The 12,770-nt window shown below is 36.6% G+C and overlaps 1 protein-coding gene and 1 long non-coding RNA gene across 3 annotated transcripts in view; one reads left to right on the forward strand and one right to left on the reverse strand.

The window, feature by feature from the left end:
- LOC128777238 (uncharacterized) overlaps positions 1-12,770 on the forward strand; it is a 157,053-nt gene that overhangs the window by 44,800 nt on the left and 99,483 nt on the right. The window lies entirely within an intron of this gene.
- GABPA (GA binding protein transcription factor subunit alpha) overlaps positions 1-12,770 on the reverse strand; it is a 40,323-nt gene that overhangs the window by 18,299 nt on the left and 9,254 nt on the right. For both annotated transcript variants that reach the window (XM_053903174.1, XM_053903173.1), the window contains exons 3-5: positions 11,838-11,982; positions 7,767-7,851; positions 3,918-4,163 (exon numbers count right to left, since the gene is read on the reverse strand). In XM_053903174.1, coding sequence (XP_053759149.1) covers positions 3,918-4,163; positions 7,767-7,851; positions 11,838-11,982 — 476 coding nt within the window. The remainder of the gene's footprint in view (positions 1-3,917; positions 4,164-7,766; positions 7,852-11,837; positions 11,983-12,770) is intronic.

A 12,770-nucleotide genomic window follows, 5' to 3' on the forward strand; every position in this document is an offset into this window, starting at 1 on the left:
AAAAATAAGTAAACATTAAAAAAAAGTTAGGGGTGCCTGGGTGGCTCAGTTGGTTGAGCATCCAACTTCTGCTCAGGTCATGATCTTGTGGTTCATGGGTTCAAGCCCCGCATCGGGCTCTGTGCTGACAGCTCAGAGCCTGGAGCCTGCTTCGGATTCTGTCTCCCTCTTTGTCTCTTTGCCCCTCTCCCATTCACCTCTGTCTCTCTCTCTCTCTTTCTCTCTCTCTCTCTCTCAAAATTAAACATTAAAAAAAAGTTATTCACTCAATGAACAGATGAGCAGGAATAATCAGATATTTCAGTCTAAAAAAAAAAACAAAAATAAACAGAAAAATAGAACCCAGAAAAGACAGAAATAATGCCATAACAAAATGGAAAACAAATTTTTACAAACCCCAACACAATGATGAAAATATTCAGAGAGGTAAGAGAAAACATGATATCCATAATACTGAGCTCGAAATACTAAAATCAACAAACAAATATCAAGAGTCCTTGTAAAGTGAAAGTAACTCTCAGGACAGGTTGTTATATAAAGACAAGAAATTTGGCAAAGTTGTACAGACAGATACAGAAATGACAAGTGGAAGAGTAAAGACACAGAGGATCAGCCCATGAGACTGAACGGGAATTTCAGAGAAAAGAAAAGAAAAACACAGAAGGTAATTATCAAAAGACTAATACAGGAAAATTTCCCAGAACTGAAGGCTACAATTGTCTAGATCAGCAGCTGTCCAATAGAAATATAATGCAGGGTACTATGTAATTTAAAATTTTCTAACAGCTACATTAAAAAATAAAGAAATTAGGTGAAATTTATTTTAACAATAATTTCATTTAATGAATCCAAATGTTATTTCAGCATGTAATCAACATAAACAATTTTACATTCTTCTCTTTTTGTACCAGGTATTTTACACTTGTAGTACTAAAAAAAAATTTTTTTAATGTTTATTTTTGAGGGAGAGAGAGAGAGAGAGACATGAGCAGGGGGACAGAGAGAGAGGAAGACACAGAATCTGAAGCAGGCTCCAAGCTGTCAGCACAGAGCCTGACATGGGGCTCGAACCTATGAACCATGAGATCATGACCTGAGCTGAAGTCGGATGCTCGACTGACTGAGCCACCCAGGTGCCCCAACACTTGTAATATTTTAAAATGTTAATATTTGACAATTTTGGGAGCCAAAAACGTGACTATCTTTCTTAATTATTCAAACAACTGAAAGAAAAAATAAAAATAAATAAATATAGTCATCTTTTTAATATTCTTGTTAAAAAAGGACAAGAATAAATACTTTTAGTCAGTTTGAACATCCCATTTGACCAGACTTCTAACTACTATAAATTCATTAATTTGAATTTCATCGACAGCTTTTAAATGTGAAATAGTAAACAAAACAAAAACAAAACAGCAGGAAAATAGAGTCCTGGAAAAATCTAAAAGTGAAGGGATTGTACATATATGAACAGGTGGTTCTAAGCTCCTGTCCAGATATAAAACTGATACGTATAAAACGAACTTTAAGGAACTGTCCAATGTGGACCAATATTTCAAAGAGATTTAAAGTAGCTACGACCAGTCAGCCATATTTCAATTTTGCACAGAATTAACAAGCAATTGCAAAATGACTACCCTTATGTGCAGAAAGAAACCCGAAACGACAGTTTCCTAAGAAAACAGTAATTACATTCCTAAAACTTTCCAGTTGCTAATGATTTTAGGAACAAAAAAAAACACAATGATTTAAAAAAAATCTTCCTATACCTAAATAAATGTCAAGTGTTTGAAAAGAGCTTTATTCTAAGTAAGTAATACCCTTGGTTGGAACTTTGAGTCAAAGTTTATAATCTTGCTCTCTACAATTCATTTTTAAATATTACTCTCCATAAAAGATTCTACTCCTTGGGGGAGGAGGCAAAATGGGTGATGGGCATTGAGGAGAGTACTTCTTGGGATGAGCACAGGGTGTTGTATGTAAGCAATGAATCACGGGAATCTACCCCCAAAACCAAAAGCACACTGTATACACTGTGTGTTAGCTACCCTGACGATAAATTAAAAAAAAAAAAAAAAAAAAAAAAAGGATTCTACTCCCCAAAAGGTTCTTGTTGCAAGTCTAGCAAACCATAAAATATTATTTCAAATGTTTTTATGCTCCTTCTTTCCTTCTCAGCATTTCCCCTCTCAGTGGTGACTCAGTAACAAGAAAGTCAAGTACAACATCTATGCTGGCTTCTACACGTCAAAAATAGGTAAGAATACTGTCAACTCAGCTGTCTCTGAGGAACAGCTTGATCTCCTCCAAACTGGACTTACCTTCTTATGTTGCAATTAAAAGTCCCTCTCGTGGCTTTCTTCATCTACCCTTTTCCAGCTAGTGCCATATCATTTTATCTGCCAATACTCAGCTTATCAACAACTCTTGAACCTTCAATAACATTTACTTATTCTCTCAACACTCTTCCCATTTGCCCTCCCCATCAAAGGTTAATATTCAGTTTTTTCCATTTCCATGTCTATTTATTTCCTGTAACTCATCTTTAACTCTACAGTTACTTTTTTTCTAAATCTACCAATAAACCTCTGATCACCAAATTTAACAGATACTACTCAGTTGGCATTTTTTTACTTTGCTGGCAGTGTGGAGATTCTTGCCCATCTAAAACTCTTTCTCAATTCCACAGTCACTATATACATTTCTTGTTTTCCTTCTATCTCTTCAGCCATTCTGTGTCTCCCTTCTTTTCTCCTCAAGCTGAAATTCTGACAAGCTCCAGGAACCAGTCTTTAACACTGTGCTCCTTTCCATTTTCTCTCTCTCCATCAGAGACTGCATACACTCTACGGCTTCAATATAAATTCAACACAGTGGAGTCCCAGAAAACATCTTTATCTCCAGTCCAAATCTTGTATACCTGAAAATACTTTCTGGTTACCTTTAGTTAAGTCGGTACTATTCAAAAGTAGAACCACTTTCCCTTGAAAAAAATCTTCCCAATACCAGACTTCCCCAGCTCTCCCACTTAAGCTCCGGAGGGCATGGACTATCTTTCTTATGCACCATCAAAAGCCCAGCATTTAACATGATGCCTGGCAAATGTAGTTCACTACACATGTAATGAAGATGTCACCAATTCTCATCAATATCATGATTACCCTATATGCACCCAAGCTTGAGAAGTTGCATCAGTACTTGAATCTCTCCTCTCTGCCCTCACACAATCCATGAGTCAGCTGCTCAGCCCCATCACTATTTTCATTCATTTCTTTCCCCAGAAATTATCAAGTTTAAGCTGACCTAGACATTATCACCTAGCCACAACTCAACTATAACATGCCTCTGTTTTCCCTTCATTCGGTCTCCATGTGCACCAACATATGCCATGCACTCCCACCACGTGGTCACGTCCATCAATCAAAACAGTTCTACACTGTTAAGAGTTAACTCCACCAAACCTCACTACTCCTGAATACTCACTCCCATGTCTAACTTTTGCACATGTGTTTCCTGTCTGGTCTGCCCTTCTCTGTCCATCAGTTTCTTTGTCTGTAATAAACCTTTTCCCAGTTTCCACACAGGCCACTGTGATCCCTTGAGACTGTGACAGCATATTCCCTTTATATATGTAAGTTACAGCTTAAAACCATGCTACCTTTTACGGCAACTATTTCCTTTCACTTAGCTTCTCTGTCTTCAACTACATTATGAACACCTTGAAGGCAGATTTTATTTCTTTGTATTCCCAACATCTGCAAAAATATTTGTCCAAAGGGGATAAAAAAAATACGGAAAACGATATTCTTCCTAAATATTCTACATTTAAAATAGATTATAACTTACTCACCCTAGTATCTTCTATGTCAAGCTTAATTCCTATTATACTACTAGCACATAATTAAGTATTTTATTACCATAAGGTATCCCGAGGCGTTCTTGCTCTTTCCTGTAACCTTCCAGTGCGGCAGCCCATCTTGTCACTTGTTCTGAGGTTTCATCTGAAATAGTTGTGATGTGTTTTGTGCCATCAAGAGTTATTACTTGAGCTTCTTCAACAAGATGTGCTTCTGCTTCAGCATGGTGGGCATCTGGATCAATAACTACTTCAACTGTTTCCGCCGGTTTAACAATTTCAAGGATGTTTAGCTTAGGCTCAATTCCTTAAGAATGAATAAAAAAAAAGTAAATTCAAATGGATACATAAAAGTCACTAAAAAGTCATTAGCTTAGTTTATGCGCTCTCAAATGGTAGAGCAAATACTCTCTTGTAGACATAAATACAATTATTCAATGGAACTTTAGTAGATAACAGTATTGTGTCAAGACTAATTTCCTGATTTTGATAATTGTAATGTCATGCAAAAGAATTCCTTGTTTTCAGAAAACACATACACTGATGTATTTAGGGACAGAAAAAGATCATGTATGCAACACGTATTCTTTTTTTTATGTTCGTTTATTTTTTTTTAAATGTTTGTTTATTTTTGAGAGAGGGAAACAGAGCGTGAGCGAGGGAGGGACAGAGAGAGAGGGAGACACAGGATCCGAGGCATGCTCCAGGCTCTGAGCTGTCAGCACAGAATCTGACGTGGGGCTCGAACTGATGAACAGTGAGATCATGACCTGAGCTGAAGTCAGACACCAAATGACTAAGCCACCCAGGCACCCCACGTTTATATATTTTTGAGAGACAGACACAGAGCGTGAGCAGGCGAGGGGCACAGAGAGAGGGCAACACAGAATCCGAAGCAGCCTCCACGCTCTGAGATGTCAGCACAGAGCCTGACATGGGGCTTAAACCCATGAGCTGTGAGATCACACTTAAGCTGAAGTTGGATGCTTAACTGACTGAGCCACCCAGGCACCCCCTGCAACTTATTCTTAAACAGGGCAAAAAAGATAACAAGGGGACAGGTGGACAGAGAACAAAGCAAATGAAATAAAAGTTAACATTTGGGGAATCTAGGTAAAGGACATCCAGGAATTCTTTTACTCCTCTTGTAACATTTTTGTTTTTTGTTTTTTTTTTTAATGTTTATTTTCAAGAGAGAGAGAGAGAGAGAGAGAGGGGGCAGGGAGGGAGGAGCGGGGGAGGGGCAAGAGAGAGGGACACACAGAATCCGAAAGCAGGCTCCAGGCTCTGAGCTGACAGCACAGAGCCCTACGTGGGGCTCGATCTCAGCTGAAATCTAGCGCTTACCTGACTGAGCCACCCAGGCACCCCTGCAACTTTCCTACTAAGTCTAAGATAATTTAACACCATCACCACCACCACTACTACCACCACACGCACAGCTACTTATGAACATTTATTAGAAAGAAAAAGTACCAATATGGATTAGAAAATAAAAACTAGACTAGGGAGAATATAAAGGAGTAGCTACTCACCTGCAGAATTTGTAGAAGTCCTTCTAAGCAAATTAAGATTATTTACTGACTGATTTTCTTTTAAATTTTTTTTTATGTTTATTTTTGAGAGAGAGAGAGAGACAGAGCACAAGCATGGGAGGAGCAGAGAGGGAGACACAGAATCCAAAGCAGGCTCCAGACTCTGAGCCGTCAGCAAAGAGCCCGATGCGGGGCTCGAACTCACAAACCGTGAGATCATGACCTGAGCTGAAGTCGGACGCTTAACTGACTGAGCCACCCAGGCGCCCCTGACTGCTCTTCTTTTCAAGGGTCAAAGTACATGTGTTAAAAATGAATTGGCACTGAGTTTGCTAAATACACATTATTAACTTCTGATTTCCATTTTCAATTGAATGAAAAAAAAATACCCCAAATTCTTAAGATATTCAAAACAGAATAAACTAGGCCTTTATAAAATCATCTCAGATACTTCTGTTATGATGACAGCTCTAAGAAACTATCATATTACTTAACAGCTACTGTTTGGTCATTGCGTCTGTTACAATCTATATCAAATTTAATCAAAGTATATTTGAAAGAAAAAACAAAAGTCAACTTTAAAGTTGAAAACCTTGAAACCTCTTTGAAAACCAACTCTATAATAAACTGTATTGCTTATCATTCATTTTCTGATACAAAGATAAGTCAGTTTTCAAATATACATGAGAAAAAGAACTAGAATTTTTGAAAAAAAATTTCCTAAAATTAATCTCTAATCCTCCATTCAAATTTCATCAAGTCAACTCTCCCTACGCTTGCAAGAAGTCACTAGGCTTTTAAAGAAAACAAAGAATTTTTGGGAATGCAAGCTGGTGCAGCCACTCTGGAAAACAGTATGGAGGTTCTTCAGAAAAATAAAAATACAACTACCCTACGACCCAGCAATTGCACTACTAGGCATTTATCCAAGGGATACAGGTGTGCTGTTTCGAAGGGACACATGCACCCCCTTGTTTATAGCAGCACTATCAACAATAGCCAAAATATGGAAAGAGCCCAAATGTCCATCGATGGATGAATGGATAAAGAAGATGTGATACACACACACACACACACACACACACACACACACACACACACACACACAATGGAGTATTACTTGGCAATCAAAAAGAATGAATTCTTACCATTTGCAACTACGTGGATGGAACCAGAGGGTATTATACTAAGTGAAATTAGTCAGTCAGAGAAAGACAAAAATCATATGACTTCACTTATATGAAGACTTTAAGAAACAAAACAGATGAACATAAGGGAAGGGAAACAAAAATCATATAAAAACAGGGAGGGGGACAAAACAGAAGAGACTCATAAATATGGAGAACAAACTGAGCATTGCTGGAGGGGTTGTGGGAGGGGGGATGGGTTAAATGGGTAGGGGGCATTAAGGAATTTACTCTTGAAATCATTGCTTCACTATATGCTAACTAATTTGGATGTAAATTTTAAAAAATAAAAAATAAAACAAGTTAAAAATAAAAAAAAGAAGAAAACAAAGAATTTCTTTCTTATTGCCAATGATGGTCATTCTGGGGGAAATTGTAGATCAGGAGATAGCTACCATTTTCATAGTTTGAGAATACTTTGATTTGTGAAATGTGATTATAAGCAATACATTATGTTCAAACATGTAAATTAGTCTAAAACTGTGGTCAGAACTCCCAACAAGCCACATTTTTAAAAACCAAAATTCAACCTACCCAAAATGGTTTCCTACTTTTCTAATTTTTGTACTTAAACAAGATTAGTAAAATACTGGGTTGGATATAGGTGACTGAGTCACTCTATATCTTTTGCAAATTCCTCTCTCTGTGCTAAACTGTAGAGACTAGATTTCCTTGGAGCTACGGTTCCAGTTGGGATTCAGGTTGTAGAATCACTGGCATAAGCCTGCTGTTAGGAAATGAGTAAAGAAGGGACAAGCAGGCACGTGACATCCATGTTTTTGGCTAATGTGGATCACTGTGGGGGCAGCATGGTTCTAAGTTGACAGCTATAGTGGTGGCTTTTAGATCTGGCATTTTCCAGATCATGGCAGGGCAACAGCTTCCTCGGCAATCCAGTTCTGCAGTGTGGCTAAACTGTTCTGAGAAAATCAACCAGAACGTGTATTTCCACCTTTCTCTACTTTAAAATACATTCTTCTCTGAGTAAACTAGTAGAATATGTTATACTATCTACTTCACCCTGACAGATATAATAATTAAACCAAAGACAGGAATATGTGACTATAACATCACATAAAGTAATTCAGACAACCACGTAAAACACCTCAAACTTGTAAAACTGAGTTCTCTCATATTTAAAAAAAACACAAACTAGACTTTAAAGTAACAACATTAAAAGCAGCTTACCTTGGTAAGAAATTACCTGTACACTAAGTTGTACAGTTCCATCTGTCTTTACTCCTTGGTCAAACAAACTTCGTTCTGGGTCCAGCTAAACATGGGAAAATGATAAAGGCAAATTTTAGTTCAGTCATCTGGTTTAATATAAATGGATGCACCAAACAGGACTTAATTACTGAGGCATACTAATGGGATTATAAGAACACATCTAATTAGCCAAGTTGTCATATCACTTAATTCTTTGTCGAAATTAAAAATATTTTAACCACCATGGTAGTAATTAAAGACAACATAAATTAACCAAATGTATTTGAGGTGGTGGTTTTCTCTAGCTCTGGAGTTTAGGATTTTAAATAATGTCAAAAGGCATTATTACTGTTTATTCTGCATATATATTTAAAGTAGAAGATAATGCAATTTTCCTGTCATAAATAAAGAAGGGTGTTTAATTAGTGGGGAGATTTATATAAATCTATTAACATAATTTTTGCCAAGTCCCCTGAATTACCAATGCCACACATTTAAGATCAAGGTTAACTCTAAATCTCTGGCAATACAGTTAATAAAGTTAAAGGACTTATGAGCTCACACCTGACCTAGCTTTGGTATCTTCCACAATAAGTCTATATCCTTTCAGTATTAGTGCTTTTATCCTTCACCTCGCCTAACAGCCAATGCATTTCACACAATGGGAAATTGATGACAAAATGTAAGGTTCTGTCTTCCAGACATTCTGTCACCATTTTAAAAGCACACTAGCACTATAATTATCTTGAATAATGTATACATCTGTGTGTCTGCATTCCATGCAGCTGGAGGCACAAAGCTCCTCCCATTCCCCTTCCCAAGAATTCAGTCAATGCTGTAGTCATGGTACAAACACATTTTCTAATATTAAAAAAGCAGTCATACAAATAAAACCTAAAATCTTAAATGACTTTAGGTCTAAATGCGAACACAGACAAAACACTCTGTATAACCCTGCAGAAAGACAGGTCAAACATGGTAGTTTCACTCCTTAAAAGAAGTCTCTGCTTAACGCTCTGTTAAAAACTCTCCCGATACCCAGATTCCTCCTCTCTGCGGTAGGCACGGGTATGATCCAGCAGAAGCTACAGCATGTGGAACTCTGACAGTGAACTCTCACACAGTACTGTATATCCTAGCTAGTTCACATACTCCTCAAAGGAGCACAACTCTGCCACTCCCCATCAGCCTTCAAGTCGACATTCATCTGAAAATACAAAAGCATCACCACAAGCAGCAAGCATTCTGACTCCAGATGCATGTGGTTAATTGTTATGAAGATGAGAAGCTGCTATCCTCACATTCTTTTTAAGAGAGAAAGGGAGACAGGGAGGACTGCAAAAGGCTTTAGATACTACGGTAGCTCTGAATTCTGTGATACTACGAATGATGCATATTTCCAATATTGTTCAACTAATATTTACTGAGAACTTCTGATACTTTGGGTACTTTGCAGGTAATACTTTCATTTTGGTTAGGTCAGGTATGATTAAAAAAAAAAACAATAAATGTTAGAGCTGAAAGACAAGAGATCAAGTCCAGATTCCCCTTTATTTTAGAGGTAAAGCCCAGTGACACTAAGTTAATACAAACTTTTTTAAAAGTCTGCCTTAAACAAGTAGAGTTTGGAGTCACATAGGCCTGTGTTCAAATTCCAATGTACCTCTTTGTAGCTATGCATTGGGCAAATTTTTAACTTCTTTAAATTTCAGTTTCTACATCTGTAGAATGTAATTAAGAATATGCTGATTTGGGGGCTACTAGATGGCTAGCTGGTTGAACATCTGATGCTTGATTTCGACTCAGGTCATGATCCTAGGGTCATGGGATCGACACCTGTGATGGGTTCCGTGTTTAGTATGGAGCTTGCTTAAGGTTCTCTCTCTCCCCAACTCTGTCCCTCTCCTTACTCCTGCTCTCTCTAAAATTAAAAAAAAAAAAAAAAAAAATGCTGATTTCAAAAACTGATGTGAATGTTAAATGATGTAATGTAGCAGTGTCCTGCAATTATTATTTTTTAAAGTTTATTTATTTTGAGAGAGACATTTTTGACATTTAAGCCTTCTCTTGGAGAGAGAATAAATTAGTACAGTCTTTTTGGAAAGTAATCTGGTATTTAGTGTCTACTAATATTGAATGTGAAATACCTAGTAGCTCACCTCAGTAAATTGTTATAAATTGACACAGAGACACCAAGAATAGGGGAGAGGCAGAGAGAGAAGAAAAAGAGAATCCCAAGCAGGCTCCATGCTGTCGGCACAGAGCCTGAAGTGAGGTTCAATCCCATGATCTTCCACAACTGCGAGATCACGACCTGAGCCAAAATCAAGAGTTGGGTGACTAACCGACTGAGCCACCCAGACACCCCTGCAATTATGTTTTCATTCAAGGTAAACTGCCCATACAGTTCCATTTCACCAATTTTTAACGGCTGTCTTAAATGCCAATCTACAGAAGTTATTTATCTAAGTCCGTTTTTGGAACATTTGAGTTATTTTCAGTTTCTGCACAACAATGCAATGAATATCTCAGATGTATAACTGTTCACCTAAGTGAGGATTTCTGTAAGAACAATTTATTGAGGTGAGCTACTAGGTATTTCACATTCAATATTAGTAGACACTAAATGCCAGACTACCTTCCAAAAAGACTGTGCTAATTTATTCTCTCCAAGAGAAGAAAAGACTTAAATGTCAAAAATTCTAATATTATTAGACTCACATACATTCTCTAATTCTAGAAGAGCAAGATCCTTGTCCCTTTCAACATTCACTAGATTTACTGAAAGGAAAAGATAAAAGTATGGTTGAGTGGCAAGTGAAATGCACAAATTTCATCTAAACATTTCAACTTATTCTACATCAAAATATTATTTAAAAATAATAGACAGGGGTGCCTGGGTGGCTCAGATGGTGGAGCATCAGATTCTTGGTTTCGGTTCAGGTCATGATCCTACGGTTCATGAGTTTGAGCCCCACATCGGGCTCTGCACTGACAATGCAGAGCCTGTTTGGCATTCTCTCTCTCTCTTCCCCTCCCGCGCACTCTCTCTCAAAATAATAAACTTAAAAAAAAAAAATAGACATACGATGATTTGAATTTCTAAAAAACTAAGGTAAAAGTCCTACAACACATGGAGTACCTACGTCATAAGGCAAACAAAGGGGAGAAGAGATTAAACAAACCAAATAATCCCAAAAAGGACACCATTTGTATTCATATAAATTAGCATACAAAAACAGTATAAAACTCTAATACTTACTCTTATATTCAAGGAAGATCTAGAGAAACTATTTGAGCAATTCTATCTAAACCACTACCTTTTACACATGAAAATACTACCTTTCTTGAAAGAATACCATAAAATACGACTATGAATATGCTGAAAACATAATATACTGTTAAAATACTACCACAGGTAAAATCCTATTGCAATAAACTCTAAGAAATATATACACTGGTACTTAAGTTCTTATCTGAAATTCACTGCTGGAGCAAATAAATATGGAAGGGAATATAAAAATCATTTAGGCAATTTTTTTCTTTTTGAAGATAAGGAAACTAATGCACAAAGAAGCTAAAAGCTAGTTAGAAACAGGATGTGAGGAGGGCACACTGCAGGTTCCAACGTCAATGTGCTTCTCACTACTTTATGTTTAGGCTTTGATTCATATGTATTTGAACTTATTTTATATTTGTGAAAGTAAAAAGCAACTGTTTCGTTTAGTACTCAATCTTTTAAATGTAATTTTGAATGGAGAGAATTTTGCTGGAATAACTTTTACTCCTAAATGCTTAAATTTTGTAAAACAGGTCAAATTTAGTTATAATGACTATAGCTGTACAGATAAAAGGCTAACAAGAAAACATTTCTGGGACGCCTGGCTGGCTCAAGTTGGTAGATCATGCAACTATTGATCTGGGGGTTCTAAGTTTGAGCCCCACCTTGGGTGTAACGATTACTTAAAAAAAAAAAAATTCTAATGCAGACTTAAATGCTGAAACATAAATCTAAAAAAAAAAAAAAAAAAACCAAAACTTTTTTTTTACCTGGATATCTTGCAGGCAAATTTCATGAGCATCCAAAGAACACTGTAGTCTTGGTTCTAGCAGTTTCTTTAAATTGCCTATTGGCTCATTGATGTCTATAGCCTGGCTTACACATTCAGCCGGAGTGTAGGTTTGTTCTACAATGCTAAATGTTAAAGGACATAATTGTTAACATTTTTACCCTGGATATTAAAGTAACAATACGCTCAAACCAAAACTCAATATCAAAACACATTTCTGGTCTTTGAAACTCATTTCTGCATAGACACCATTCAGTGGTAGGCCTGTCACCAACTAGTGTTGCCAAATTGAATACTGAATTGCAGAGAAATGTGAGCTTGAAATGTGAAGATACAGTCTTGCAGACGTATCTCTCTAGGTATATAAATGTCCATATGTGTGTATACATATAGAAATACTACATATACAATATTTACAGGGAAATGTTTGCATTATGTTACATTTTCAAGTCATTTTGAAAAAATTTAGGCCCAGAATGGAAGGTAAAAGTCTCCTTAAAATTTGTATGCCATCTCTACTAGTCAATTTCCTTTCCCAACATAAATGTAAATAATAAGGCTCGAAAATGTTAAGTTACATAAAATACTTCTGATTTAACTTAACTGAGAACTACTGGTTATAATCAGCATAATTCCACATTAAAAAAATTACATTCCTGCTTTAAAGCTTTCTGAGGCTCCTCCGTATTGTTATTTCATACTTTGAATTTTATGAAATCATAAGTTCCATGAGAGTAAAATCTTGGCAAACAATTCTACATACTTTTTGAAATCCTTATATGGTGTCGAATAGAAGACACACATCAAATAATATCTGCTAAATTAGTGAATCTGGAGTTCAACGAAGTTTCACAGCATGTTTAATATGATTTGAATCTTATTTGCATCATGTATTTAAAAATTTGTCCAGTTC

Source organism: Panthera pardus, unplaced genomic scaffold, assembly GCF_024362965.1.
Source record: "Panthera pardus isolate Hobbes unplaced genomic scaffold, ASM2436296v1 HiC_scaffold_16, whole genome shotgun sequence".
Classification (NCBI taxonomy): Eukaryota; Metazoa; Chordata; class Mammalia; order Carnivora; family Felidae; genus Panthera; species Panthera pardus.